At 40.1% G+C, this 14907-nt stretch overlaps 1 protein-coding gene across 1 annotated transcript in view; it reads right to left on the bottom strand.

The window, feature by feature from the left end:
* Positions 1-5346: 5346 nt before the first annotated feature.
* LOC139452971 (uncharacterized) overlaps positions 5347-14907 on the bottom strand; it is a 59471-nt gene continuing 49910 nt past the window's right edge. The window contains exons 25-30 of the mRNA XM_071234597.1: positions 12355-12537; positions 11357-11542; positions 11021-11149; positions 9350-9538; positions 6810-7020; positions 5347-5734 (exon numbers count right to left, since the gene is read on the bottom strand). Coding sequence (XP_071090698.1) covers positions 5431-5734; positions 6810-7020; positions 9350-9538; positions 11021-11149; positions 11357-11542; positions 12355-12537 — 1202 coding nt within the window. The 3' untranslated portion in view covers positions 5347-5430. The remainder of the gene's footprint in view (positions 5735-6809; positions 7021-9349; positions 9539-11020; positions 11150-11356; positions 11543-12354; positions 12538-14907) is intronic.

Genomic DNA, 14907 nt, shown 5'->3' with positions numbered 1-14907 from the left:
TAAAGGCGTTAGTCATTGATGTTCAACGTAACATCGTTTCCTTTAAAATTCCAATTATTTCCATATTACGTACAAGTTTCAGAATGTTTCTCTCGGGTGTGTCTTTTGAAAGGTTTCAGTAAGTGCTTCTTTTAAGGTTCAGATACTACAAAATCTGAGGATCAATATCAATAGAAGCGTGAATAAGCATCTGCCAATAATACAAAAATCACTTTAATAAATACCGATGACCCTGACCTTTGATAGTCATGCTACCGTCTTTTCATATGGTTGGACTTTGTTAGATACCCGCACAAATTACGTTCCACGCCTTTATAGGTATCATGCTTGCCTAAGAAACTGACACTGATATAATATATATTTTGGTGTCCGGGATCTTTGGCTGATGATAGCCAAAGTATTTCAGCATCCCCATCCGTGAGAAATTCTACAATACGGTTGGTGTCAAACATTCATATATTTCGAAAAAGTGTAAACGTGCTGTGGTATCTTTTATCTCGTTCGCTTGACCTTGACCTTGACCTATGTGACGTTACGCTACGTAATATCCTTCCTTGGCCAATGTGACGTTACACTATCCTTAAGAGTAACTTTATAAATTTACAAAAGTAGGGCTCCACAGGGTTGCGTAATCTCTCCCTTGCTTTTCATCCTGTACACACACGATTGTGTTAGCCATGTTTCGGATTGCCTGAATGTCAGTGTCCTGATGACACGACATTGGTTGGCCTCATTAGAGACAATGAACAGCACCACAGAAAGGTGTTCAGGTTATTTGCAAAGTGCGATGACATTTACAAGAAGCTTGTGTTAAAAGTGAAATACCAAGGAATTACTAATAGATTCAGACTTAAAATCTACCACCTTCTGATCACGAGCCTGTGGAAGTTGTCGCGGAATACAAGATATCTGGGTACATATGTACATAATAACTTAAACTGGAATATAAACACTGATGCTGTTTTAAAGATATCTCCACAGAAATTGCATGTTTTGTGTAAATTAAGATCTTTTAATGTCAACAAGAGTGTATTGTTTCTTTTTTATCTTTGTTTTGTTGAAAGAGTTTGAATGTTTTTCCGTTCAGGCCTGGTACGGAGTTTTTTCTGTTTTAGTAGATAAGATAGTTGGTGTCCCATTTGACATCTTGTCTAAACTAATGTCCCAAAGAAACAACACCAACTATTTTGAAACTATATTTGTTATAAGTGATTTATTTGATATGAAAACATACTTAGACATATCCTACGTACCAAGCTAAACGTAATCGGGTAATAAACGTACACTTTTAAAAACGATGTCAGGTGCCGTAGCACGAAATGCGCGTGCATGTCTACTGTAAAAAACTGCTGACCCGACACGTTAGGAACATAACACCAAAACGCACACCAACGAAATGGCACGTTTAACTGCGATAGAGAGGGAAAGAGCCGTTGGAATGGCCCAACAGGGAGCGACGCACGCCGTCATTGCCAGAACGTTTGGATGCGCCCGTATAACCGTTACCAAGTTGATGCAACAGTTACGTCAGACAGACCGGACAACAGACAGGCCGAAAAGCGGAAGACCAAGGGTGACCACGCCCATTCATGACCGCTACAACCGGACAATTCACCTCCGAAACCGCTTCATCACTGCGACGTCAACGGCAGTGACGACACCGCGACACAGGATCAGTCGACAAACCGTATACAGGAGATTACGAGCCCATGGTATCAGAGCACATCGACCCCAACGAGGAGTGTTGGTGACACCTCAACATCGCCTCGACAGACTGAATAGGGCCATGAGACATCGACGTTGGCAGCTGCACGACTAGGCACGTGTTAAGTTCTCCATTGAGAGCAGATTCTGTCTCTTCTGGAACGATGGTCGGCAACGTGTTTGTAGAAGAGCCGAATTGCTTTCATCAAATCCGGGCATTTGGAGGGGGGAGGTTGTATTGGACGGGTGGGTGGGGGTGGGGGGCATGTACCCCATTGAACATTTTATGGTACCACCTCGTCCAGTACCTCCGGTCAACCGCCAGCAATTGGATCAATGCCCCCTTGCAGAATGGCAACGCATTTCCCCAACGTCATCCGACGTTAGACGTCATCGGCCCGTCGACGTTTTTTGGCATGCATCATTCCTCAAGGTTGACATAACCGATATTAACGTGACATTAGGAAGGATATTCTGACATTTTACACACTTGCCGCGTCCTGTGTTATGACTGTGACTTTCTTTGTTGACCCCACGCGTCTTTATGCGCGTGTCAGTCTGGAGGTTAAAGTGTGATTGAAATGAATGTTTGTACACATTATGTTAAAAGATTGATTTAGTGAAATATACCAATATGAATTTTCTATACGTTTTTCATTTTCTTCCATAACCTCTCAAACATTTGGTATCGTTTCTTTTTGACACTACTTTATTTTATACGAAAGGCGTGTTTTGTAATTATCACTGTAGCTGATCATTATTTAAACAAAAAGGATTATTGTCTACCTTCTGCCCGTATAGCCACGTTTTAAAACAAAGCTCTTATGGCTGTAATCCCATCAAGTATACGTCTCTTAAATGATTTCTACGTTCTATACTGTTTTAGTATGATCTATAATTGTCATGTCATTTTATATACACAATCTGTTAGCACTTGCATATGTACAAATAATTTCCTTGTGGTAATAAAGTATTGTCACTGTCATTATTATGATACACAATTTTGTTTATGTTTTTGAGAAAAAGTAGAACTACATTTTTGCTCTGTCAGTTCATCAGTTCAGTAGTTTCAGTGGACACGATATAACCCCAAAACGGATATGAGAAAATTTAAGGGCATGGTCAAAGTACAAATGGCAAATCAAGGGTAATTTTCAAAATATATATTTAAAAAAAAAAAAAAAAAAAAAAAATAATAATAATAAAAAACAACAAAAAACAAAAACAAAAAAACACAAAAAAACACCGACAACAAAAAGAACAACAAACAAACAAACAACAACAACAAAAAACAACATAAACAAATCGGAATGTAAATCTTGAGTACAACTACGGTTATACAACATTATGATAACTTGGAACAATTACCCAGTAATGGCCCAAAATAATGTCTCTCAAAGCTACCATACTGAAAATAAGAATGAAACCAATTGAACCAATTCAGGTGCATCTCTGGTAGGAACAAGCATGCCAAGTTGCATCCTCATCGATCCAGTGTTTTCTTAGAGGATGTCGGCTTCACACAATATACCCATGTGGGGAATCGAAGCTGGGTCTTCGGTGTGAGGGGCGGTCGGGTAGCCTAGTGGTTAAAGCGTTCGCTCGTCACGCCGAATACCCGGGTTCGATTCCCGACATGGGTACAATATGTGAAGCCCATTTGTGGTGTCCCCCGCCGTGATATTGCTGGAATATTGCTAAAAGCGGCGTCAAACCTCACACTCACACTGAAGGTGAAGTGATTTCATGTCATGGTGTCCTTGTTTAACATGCTCGACGGCGTCCGTAAAACCTCACTCACTCACTCTTCGGTGTGATGAGCGAACGCTTTAACCACTAGGCTACCCACCGTCCAACTTCAGTGGGATGACGTACAGTCATCCAGTGTTGTATCAGTATCAGTATCAGTACACCGGTTAGTTGTACTGTACATTTCTAAACCTGTGGCCAGAATATTTGTTGTGTTTATAATAATATTTTATCAGCCCAATCTGGCATGGACGTTATGCTGCAAAGAACATACATTTTGGTTTTCGGGATCGGGTAATCAGGCTCTCTGTTTTGGCTGATGGATGTCTTCGTATCCAAATTGATCGATGCTCATGATATCAATCACTGGATTGTGTGGTCCAGACTCGATTATTTAAGTACCGTCGACATATAGCTGAAATAGTGTTGAGTGCCGCCTTAAACAACAAACAAACAAGCACACACAGAAACATTGCGTTTTTTCACATGCATTTGTCAGTTATTGGTTTCTATGCATTTATATAAAAAATGTTATCATTCTGTGTTTAATATAGTGCACAAGGCATTTAATAATGTGTAGTTATAACAACTTTTTTGTGTGTAAAATATATAACCAGATATGACAAAAGAGGAACTCGAATGCATGGATTATGGATTTCTTGGAGGATTCTACGCTGAAGCATATGACTTCAAGCATTTACATTGTATTATGTGTAAGAACATGTATACCCGATAGCTATCTTTATCCGTTCTTGTGATGTCTAATGGTTTGAACTTTCCGGCGTGTATAGTGTTGCCATGGTGATTTGAAAACAATAGTTTCAGTTACACTAAACATCTTTGTTGACTGTATTCACTAAAAAATAAATTTGATCGAAGATTTCAAACAAGCAGGATGTAGCTCACCTGGAGATGTATGTAGAAAACTATAGCTTACATGACACAAGAGTGTACGTTGCCGAGCATACACACACCGTTATTGTATGGATTCAGTTTTATGAAAGACGGTATCAAAATAACGTCAAAAATATTTCAAATTGAGTCGATCAAACAGGTAATGAATATTCTACTTACTGCTCTGAGGGAGATAACTCCTTGATGGGTGCAACCATCATGTTGATTCTGTGACGGCGTAAACTTACTTGTTTGCCATTTTGTAAATAAATAACAAAAAAACCCAAGACCAACAAGTCAGTGGTCGAAATTAAAATTGAAATTTAATTTAAAATTATGGTAGCGTGTTATAAATATTGTTTGTCTTACTTTATAATGAATGTACATAAAAGAACACGTGCCTGTGAATTTACTTCATTTTTGACAGATTTAAGGAGGGAGGTTGAGTTCTTAATCTTATTTCGCATTTGTAAAATTGTGGAATCACAAACTAAATATATCTATATGCAGACGAATCAGAAAGGGAAAAACTCTTTATCCCACACATGTTTTTTACAGACCTATGAAGGCAATCTGACCGGGGGCATTGTCGTTTGGATGGAGTTCAATTTTATAGGGCGGTTAAACTCGGAATGGTTTACAAATTGCAGCGCCATCTGACGTTCTTTATTGTCAACATTGTCCATTAGCAGTAGTGTCCTTTTTATGCACTGACGTTCTTTAGTACATTTTTCTTTCTCACGTATGAAGTCTTTTGTTTGCGTGTTGTTCATTGGTATTTTGAATTCATTATTCGTATGTAAATAATGACCTCTTTATTCGTAACATTTTGCTATAATTAGGTACTTTTGTCCTGTATTTTAACATTGTATTTTTCGACCGAATGAAGTAACTGAAAATATATTTTGTTTGTAACATACATTCCAGTGTCTCAGATTCGGATGTTTATGTGCAAAATACCCGGTCAAGACAAACAACAAACAATGTTTTATTGTTAGATGTGCTTTAATCATCCATATCATTCACATGAATGGAAAATAGTGATTATGTGTTTTCAAGCAGTCGCTGAGCAGCTCAGTACACTCACCGCCCAGGGGGACCAATCTGAGCGTTGACCCCTACGAAGGCACACGTCTGGTAGCCGGTCACTGCATTGAACGTATGACCAGCCACCATGTTTGTTGCCGCGCTGTATCCATTGTACTCGCCGTAGTTGTCGCCAGTCTTTGCAGTGAAGCAGTTCATGTAGCCGATGTTCCCGCCTACCAAGTCGACCATGCCAAGAATGTCACCGGCGTTTACATGTATCTGTTCCTGTGCCGGGATGCACCACGTCATTGCACGATCGTCACGACAACGGACGTTGTTATGGCCGACGACGGTGTAGCTGTAGATAGACAATGGCACTGATGCAGTAGATGACGTCAACTGAAGCTTAATGCCTACCTACGAGCATATCTATTATGAATTATTTTTATTATTGAACTAATTTGTTGTGTTTGAAATATGTATTTGTCGACTGACTGGCGAACAACACTTCAGAAATCTTTATTGCTATAGACCTATAAAGGATGATATTATCAGGCCATAGAAGGTAAATGAATACTTAGTTTTAAACAGGTAAATGTAGAATAGCGTAGACATACAAATGAAGACAAAAAAAAAGACATGAAGCAATATACGTATGATAGCAGAAGAATAGACAGAAGAGTATGAAACTATATACTAAAGGCAGAAGAATATGAAGCTATATACTTTTTAAGACAGGAGATTAAAAACTTCAAAACGAATAAAGATAGAAAGGTAGTTATCGAACTATAAAGGTAAACGAATATAAATACATTAATATATGATATATCAAGATACAATACACAAAGAGATAAAAGTATTAAGTATAATGGCAGATGTAAGTATTCAAAGACATAACTGCACAAAGACAGGAGTGGACACGTGTGGACAGGTGTGGTCAGGTGTGGACAGGTGTGTTCAGCTGTGTTCATGTGTGGACAGGTGTGTTCAGCTGTGTTCATGTGTGGACAGGTGTGTTCATGTGTGGACATGCGTGGACAGGTGTGGTTAGGTGTGGACAGGTGTGTTCATGTGTTGACATATGTGGACAGGTGTGTTCAGGAGTGGACAGGTGTGGACAGGTGTGGACATGTGTGTTCATGTGCGGACAGGTGTGGTCAGGTGTGGACAGGTGTGTTCAGCTGTGTTCATGTTTCGACAGGTGTGTTCATGTGTGGACATGTGTGGACAGGTGTGTTCAGGAGTGGACAGGTGTGGTTAGGTGTGGACAGGTGTGTTCATGTGTTGACATATGTGGACAAGTGTGTTCAGGAGTGGACAGGTGTGGACAGGTGTGGACATGTGTGTTCATGTGCGGACAGGTGTGGTTAGGTGTGGACAGGTGTGGTCAGGTGTGGACAGGTGTGGACAGAATGCACAACCCCACACAATACCTGTGTGCAGGGAACGTTCCAGCCCGTCTGAGCACCACTAATCTGATGTCCCCCGACTTGAGGCAGTAGGTTCTCCAACACTTGACGGCTCCAGACTGCTGGATCGTGGAGTATTCAGACGCTCCAAAGAAGACGAATGGGATGTTGGGAGTCTGTCGTGATAACGGTATGGTCGGCATGGTGTTCACCCACGATGTTGTTGCTGACTTGTCTGAAACGTGGCCAGAAACGGCATGAATGTTTGGTAAACACTTCGTGTTCTTGAAAAGGTTGACAGAATGTCCCAGTGGCAGAAACCAGCGCAGCTAAACCTAAAGGGATTAAACCACTAACTGATATAATATTTATAAATGTGCATTCAAAAACATTTTGTTGATACCTTGCAAAATATTCAAGACTGAAATACAAATGTGTCGGTTTCTGTGGAGGGCTTGTTTGTTAAATAGCCACCTTGACTTTAATGTATTTTATACACATGCATGACTTTCTCTTCACAGAGGGAGGCGTGGATTGATGATGATTGATTAATAAAATGTTTTACAGGTGTTCGGGCAACTAGGCCCATTTACACCTTGCCCATGATAAAGGTTTGCTAAGTACCTTGATATTTTATAAAGTATCAAAACTGTCACACGCTTTGATATAAGCGTGGATGACATTCTGAACATCATGGTGAACAATATTCCGCAAACATAAAATACCAGACAATGAGAAGTCAATATTGAGAACTGTTAGAGACTCCAACATTGCCTTATGCTGATTAACATACTTTTGGCAATGCAATAGAAAATGAGCTACACTATCAAGCTAATTACACACTGTACAATGTGCAGAAATGTCTTTATTAATAACATTTAGATAAGCACCAAGACCACAATGCCGAAGACGAAGTCTGGTTAAGAGAACCTCCTTTCTCCGATTATTTCTAGATATGTGGAATTTAGTGATAAAAGGATCGATGCCATAGAGATGACGTCCTTTTAAGGATGATGCCCCTCTCTGCTGCCATTTTGTGTTAGCATGGGTCATACTGACGGTGCCTAACTCTGCAGGAGAAGGTAAAATTGTTTCATCTCGTTCTGATTCATCAAATTCTAATGCAGCTTTTGCCAATTTATCAGCTTTCTCATTTCCAAGTAATCCAACATGAGCAGGGATCCATGAAAATTCAACATCCAACAGATCTTTACTTAAGTCATTATAAAGGACGATAATAATGTTGATCAAGTCCTGCCTCGCTGAGGAAGCACCTACCCAAATTGCTTGTAATGCACTGACAGAGTCACTGAAAATTACCGCTGAAACAGGCCTTAAAAGACTAATCCAACGCAATGCTTCAATGATTTCTCCTAGTTCAGCAGAAAATACTGATAAGTGATCAGCCAATTGGATAGAAAGTTCTCTCTTTTAATTAACGATGAATATGCCAGCACCAACACGACCAGACACTGGGCACTTAGAGCCATCAGTGTAAATCTGCATGGGATTTAACCACTGTAAACTTCGGATATGTTCCTCAGCTATAGCTTTAACTCGAGGTGCTGGCTCACATTTATTTACCTGTTCCAGGACATCAAGATAAACTGATGGCAGTTAAGTGGTTCAGTCGTATAAAGCGCCGCAATTCGTTGTGCAGAGTTGCGTCTCCTTGGCATGCATAAAAACGTTGTGCGAGTCCCAGGTTTCCCAGACTAAGTTTGTCAGAATAGGACTCTGGTTGCTGGTTTTCACCAACATGGTAAAAGTTTAAGAGCAGACTTCAGCCATTTCCCCAATTCGAGATGACACGCAGTCATATAATTAAAATACTTGTCAATGCAGTGTAAAACAAAACTGGCTTATTCACCTAGAGGTGATTCGTTGATTAAAGACATGTATTCGTGGCTAAACATTAAATATTGTGGGGCTGACACTCATGATGTTATGGCTGGTAAATGCTTATGTATCTTAATCAATCCAGATGAAAAACAAATCATCGCCGTTCCTCCTTTTCTGTCTTACTCTTGAAAAAAGGATTATAGAGGATGTTTTGCTGTCGTTTCATCAAGCACACAATAGCTTTAAGACAGGAACATGTTCTTTAGGCAGATGTAAAAGGCATTTTTGTTTGTTTGTTGTTTAACGCCGCACGCGGCACTAATCCGGCTATATGACGGCGGTCTGTGAATAATCAAGCTGGATCGGACAACCCATTGCCATCATGACATCATGAGTCTCGATCCACTCAATTGGAATACGATGATATGCATCAACTTAGTCAGCGAGCCTGACCATACGATCCCGTCAGTAGCCACTCACGACAAGCATTCTGAAGACCTATTCTACCCCTGGTCTTCATGGGCATACTCAATAGTAAGTAGAATGTTGAACCTGTTGGAAGAGGCTCGTGTCGCAGAAGAAGTTTACTGATTATTCAAAGTTACTTCCATAGATAAATACTCGCTCAAGATTGCTGAGAAGATCAAACAGTATTGTCGTGTATGATTAGACGGGATACACAAACCTGAAAACGGGCAATTTAATAGATATATGTAGCTCACCTGAACAGCTAGGTTGGCTCCCCGTCAGCGTCCCGTCCAGCCGACACGCCCTGTTGAGGTTGCCGGACACCAGGTAGTTGTTGACGTCGCACCTGTACACGGCTACCTGACCAGGGGACATCTCCGTGGTAGTGTTCAAAAGGACAGCGTTGTCACCTGAGCTGGGGGTGGGCACCGGGCAGGTTATGTCTGCAGTGACGGACAACGGGGTCAGATGCGTGCGTTACAGGAGCATGTGACCAGAGATTATATATGTACATAATTTGTATACAGTATGTGTGTTTGATCCCGATCATTAGCATCCTAGAGGACCCACCATCACCATCACCTTCTCGAAGTTCCACCCTTGCCGAACTTGGCTGGAATTTATGGGTTCGATCGCAGCGCCTCCACTGGCTGTTACGAGTAATGTCACTTCTATGTCCCTCCTAGTGACAAATCAGATTCCACCTACCTTATCACTTGCAGTTGCTTCAAACAAAATGGCGGCGCCCAGTAAAGACGATCTGATGTATTACCAAGATCTATATTGTTCTAAAACGGGTCTTACCTCGCAAAGTGAATCATTGATGGTACCTTGATTAAAAACATGAAAAGATTTGAAAAATATCCTTCGACGTCCAGTTGACGGTACATATGTTTTTCAGATAATGCAGTCGACCATAATCAGCACGTTGAAATCCATGTTGTTTGCAAACCGGATGTCAATTTCGTCAGGCGAGTTTGTTTCGGCTGTGCATAGATTTGTTAGTCCAACCGAACCGTAACTCCTCTGGAATTCCAACCAAGTTCGGAAAGGTGGAAACTGGACTATTACACTGTAAATGCGTCGTTTCGGTACAAAATGCTTGAACTAGCATCTTATCCATAAGAACATTTTGTCTGCTTAAAAATTGCATGGTTCAATTCTTGAAAATATACAGTAACTGTTTTTTTCTTTAAAAGGAAAAGGTTTTGTTTTTTGTTTTTCCAAATAAAAAGCAACAAAAATCATTTCCCTCATCGTAATAAATGTCCACTAAAGTCAATTGTACGATGCCGATTATATCATAAGCATATGTGTAAGAATTACTATTAAATGCTGATCATACAATATGGATATGTCCTCCACATAATTACCATAAAATCTGTTGAAAGAAGCTGTGTTTGAAACACATATTTTTCAGGATTTTCAGCATGTTGCGTTTGGTAAACGAATTCAGTGAGGGGAGGTACATGAAGCCTAGTGGTTAAGGATTCGCTTGTCACGACGAAGACCCGGGTTTGATTCCCCACATGGGTACTCTCAGTTCAGTGGATCAGTGTTCAACTAATTCAATAATAATGCATGTATGCGTCCATTCAAGGGGCCGTTCCACAAAGTGGAATCAGCGCTAAGACCGTCGTGACTCCCATACTTTTAACATAATCTACATTTATGATGCCTATGAGGAATGCCAGGGCCCACTTTCACAAAGCAATCTCTGCGCTAAGGTCATTTAAGCCTGTGTTGAAGCAAGGGAGTAAATATGGTCTTAGTCCTAAGATCACGTTGTGCATGTGGATCCCGATCTCCATGCTTATGACGTAATGCACTTAATGTGTCACGTTTAGTTCATGTAGTTGGTCACATGGAAATATTCCGACGGCAACAGGTGTTGTTCTGTGTCATTACGAGTGACCTTTACTGACCATTGTAGTCGCAGTTGCCACACGTAGCCGGACAGTCTCTGCTGTAGTTGATGAAGACACTGCACATGTCGGGTACAGCATTCAGGACAGGGCTGCAATCATCCCGTCGATCCTCGCACACTCTTATCCCTGTACACAAACAGAACCCCCCTCATTTGAAGCATGCATAGATATGTGTCTCATATCCATTTATCGACGGCACCGGGTGGTACATTATATGGATTAACAATATCAGTCGCCAGTGACCAGGTGGTACAGTATCAGGTATAATTTATGTAAGTAGCAAGTTTTTGTCTCGAGGCAGAAGTAGTAGCAGGCTGCATACATTATACTCACGAACACACTGTGGCTCCTGTCCAGAAAGGCCGCCACCTATCTGGCATTCCCTGACAAGATTTCCGCTTTGCAGCGTATATCCCAGGTCGCAGCGATACACGGCATCCCTAGCCATGGGAACCTGGGTCCCGGACACCACCTGGGCATGCTGGTCAGTCGATGGAGAGGGCACACTACAGACTCCGCCTGGGCAAAAATAGATCAACCTATGGCAATTCCTCAAGTAAAAACACTGGTCTTCCTCTCAAGTTCCACAAACACAAAATCAGAGTGATACTTAGCAGTGCATATGTTAACGTATGTCAGAGTAACTCGTGTGCAGTATATATATATTGAAACATACACATATTGAAACATTTAAATGATAAAATTCCTATACCTTTTATATCAGTATTATACAATGTTGTTAATTTGTCACGAACAATATTGCTTTACAAAGTAGGTTATAGGTTGTAGTTCAACTTCGAGTTTTACGATAGCAAATATCGCAAAGGAGAGGTCGACTTTTCTGAAGATTCGAAAATCTTTGGTGGTGTTCTCAGTTTTCGTCTTCTGGATCCTTCCTCATATTAAATAAAAAACATTTCAAAATATTGCTTCTTTTACCCTGTCATGTGGGAAAAGAGCAGAAAACCATTGCATGGCAGTCGGATGAAAATAGATTCATAAACAATATTCCGTTTTTTACAGAACAGTTAGGGATCATGAATATTTTTGGGAATATTTGTTTGTAGTGAATCCCACAATTTCATAAAAATATTCCCCAAAATATTCATGATGCTGAATTTGTTTTGTTCCATATATGTTGCCATGGTGGCAATAGTACAATGACATGTTACACGGGAATGTTTTGATAGAGCGCCATCTGGTTACGGTTTTTGAATTGATACAGATCTACTTTTTCTTGCTGAAGACTGAGCACACAATTTCATAAAAAAACACAAGAAATGTTTATGATCCTTAAGTTCAGTATATGAAAAACTGGCAGAAAAAACTACCCAAACACTTCGGAAGGTATCCACCCAGATTGCCGTCGGACTGACACTCGATCCTCAGCTGACCAGACACTACGTGCCCTTCTGTACACTCATACACAGCATATGATCCAATTGAGACTTCTGCTGCGGACACACGCTGAGTGTTGTCTGCCTCTAAAGGCTGGGGTACGACACACTTTGTCTCTGTTGGAAGAAATCATTGGAAAATAATATGCTGATCATTTCAAAACCTTAACTATAAATAATTTTAGGGTAAGCATATTTCTTGAGAACATTATTATTAGTTGTAGTTGTAGTAATTGTTTTAGTAGAAGCAGAGATAGTAGTAGTAATGGTTGTAGCAGTAGTAGCAGTCATGGTGCTAACAACTTCAATAGGTTTCTTTAAAACTTTATTTTTCCCAAACATCTAATTGTTTCAAAATGTTTCCAAAGTACACCGAAATTCTATTCCCTTTGTGTATTTAATATATACAGCAAACTTTCCCTTAATCCCTTAATCGCTTAATCCTCATGTTGCCAGATCTTATGTTTGTACCTATACGTGGGTCACTGGCCTTATCCAACGTTATACATCTGCACACAAAACCTGATTGACATGGTTAAACAGACAGAATGACCAAGGAGCGGAAGGATTGTACAGCAAGCTGTGCATTATCAAATCTGTCGTAATTGGTGGAGAATCATTGAAGCTTGAGTTTGCCATGACTCATTCACGACCTCCCTACACTAACTCGCAGCAAGCAAATGTTAGTTCAGAGATGATGGGAGACAAAAGCAGCTTCACGTCGGCTGTCATCTTGGTGAAGAAGGAAGAAGATGACAAGCAGAACCCAAGCTGACCCAATCATCAGCAAGATGACAATGGTCTATACAAAGTAATCGTACCCCTGAGCACTCCAACCAGACCCAGCAACATTTTTAATGTAACTACACCAATCTTCCGACTGGTCAAGATTCAGGGTTAGAATTGGTCTTCAACAACACATCCTTAGAGGCAACTAATGGGATCAGGTGGTAAGGGTCGCTGCCTTGGGTTGACACATTGTTTAATGCCACACTCAGCAATATTTCAGCTATAATGTCAGTGGTCTGAAAATAATCCGAGTCTGGACCAGACAATCCAGTGATTGACATCATGCACATCGATCTACGCAATTGAGGTTCAATGCCATGCATCAACCAAGTCAGCGAGGCTGACCACCCATTGGTCATCTCTTATGACAAGCATAGTTGTCTATATTCGTCTCTGGGTATGTAAACACTGTACTTATATGTACTCAGTGTGAAAATGATAATAACAATCAACCTGTTAATCGTATGGTAGGATATGATACCTGAAAGTTATCTGGCCTTATTGGTGGGCGTATTTACTGAGCATATTTAGTAGATACTTACATATATACTGTATCCTACTTCCTTGTGTTGACGTGATTTTGTGCTTGAATATGATACCAGCGAAAATGAACTATCTTTGATCGATCACCCGTCAACACTCCCTGGCACACATACAATTTGTTTAAATATTTCCGAGCCACTTTCACTTGATTGTATTTTTCATTCCATTCCAGTAGAGACGTTTGAAATTGGTAAGGTTTTTCTTCAAACTCATTATTCTTTTGCACAGTCAAGGTTCAAAATATAAGACTCGCAATTTAAAATATTTTACTGTTACCATGAAAATATTACATTCATATGCAAACGACCAAAACATTATGTGCCTGTCTCTGCATCATCAGTATACTTTACTTGTTACAGTGTTTGTTTTATGTTTCAATGTATTACCCATGACACAAAAATATTTCCACCAGTCTGGAATTCCGACTGAACCAAAGACAGCGAGTAGATTTTGTCGCTTGTTTTAAACATCAAGTGTTTTAACTTCTTTGAGTGGCATTTAGAAGTTGGTGTGATGAAGTAAGACGAGTTCTATGGATGAACAACTTCTTTATTACAATTAGTGCGACGTTTCGGTGTAGATCCTAACACCTTTATCAAGCAAGTGATGATAAAGGTGTTAGGATCTACACCGAAACGTCGCACTAATTGTAATAAAGAAGTTGTTCATCCATATAACTCGTCTTACTTCATCAAGTGTTTTGTGTGTACGAGCCAGCACTTCTGCTGACCTGCGTTTTGAGTGTACAAGCTGGAACATCTGCTCAGCTTGTTAATGTTATGTATTGTTTGACAGATGTTGACAATTCTGTTATTCATTTATGTATTTGTACCTCTTTACATCTCTTACCTAATGCCAGTTCAATCACCCGATTCATTATCATTGCCTCCAGCAAATCCGTGTCAAGCTCTTGATTGAATATGCAATTTCACTGAGCACTTGGGCTGTCAATATTGTCACTATTTCTTAGCGCTTTTGAGGACAAAAGCTCCAAAATGTTCAAGGGTATTGTCATAGTGCAAACCCCTTGAATAAGTTTGTTGAAGACTTTATGTATCCAAATTACCTTATAGACTTAACATGTTTCTAAAGATCGCTAAATTCTAACTCCTTTGTTTGTTTAATATATAGAGCAAACATTCGGCATATGCTCTC

Source organism: Haliotis cracherodii, unplaced genomic scaffold, assembly GCF_022045235.1.
Source record: "Haliotis cracherodii isolate W230 unplaced genomic scaffold, xgHalCrac1.p SCAF_9, whole genome shotgun sequence".
NCBI lineage: Eukaryota > Metazoa > Mollusca > Gastropoda > Lepetellida > Haliotidae > Haliotis > Haliotis cracherodii.
Note: the sequence above shows the minus strand (reverse complement) of the source record. Positions and strands in the feature narration are given on the sequence as shown.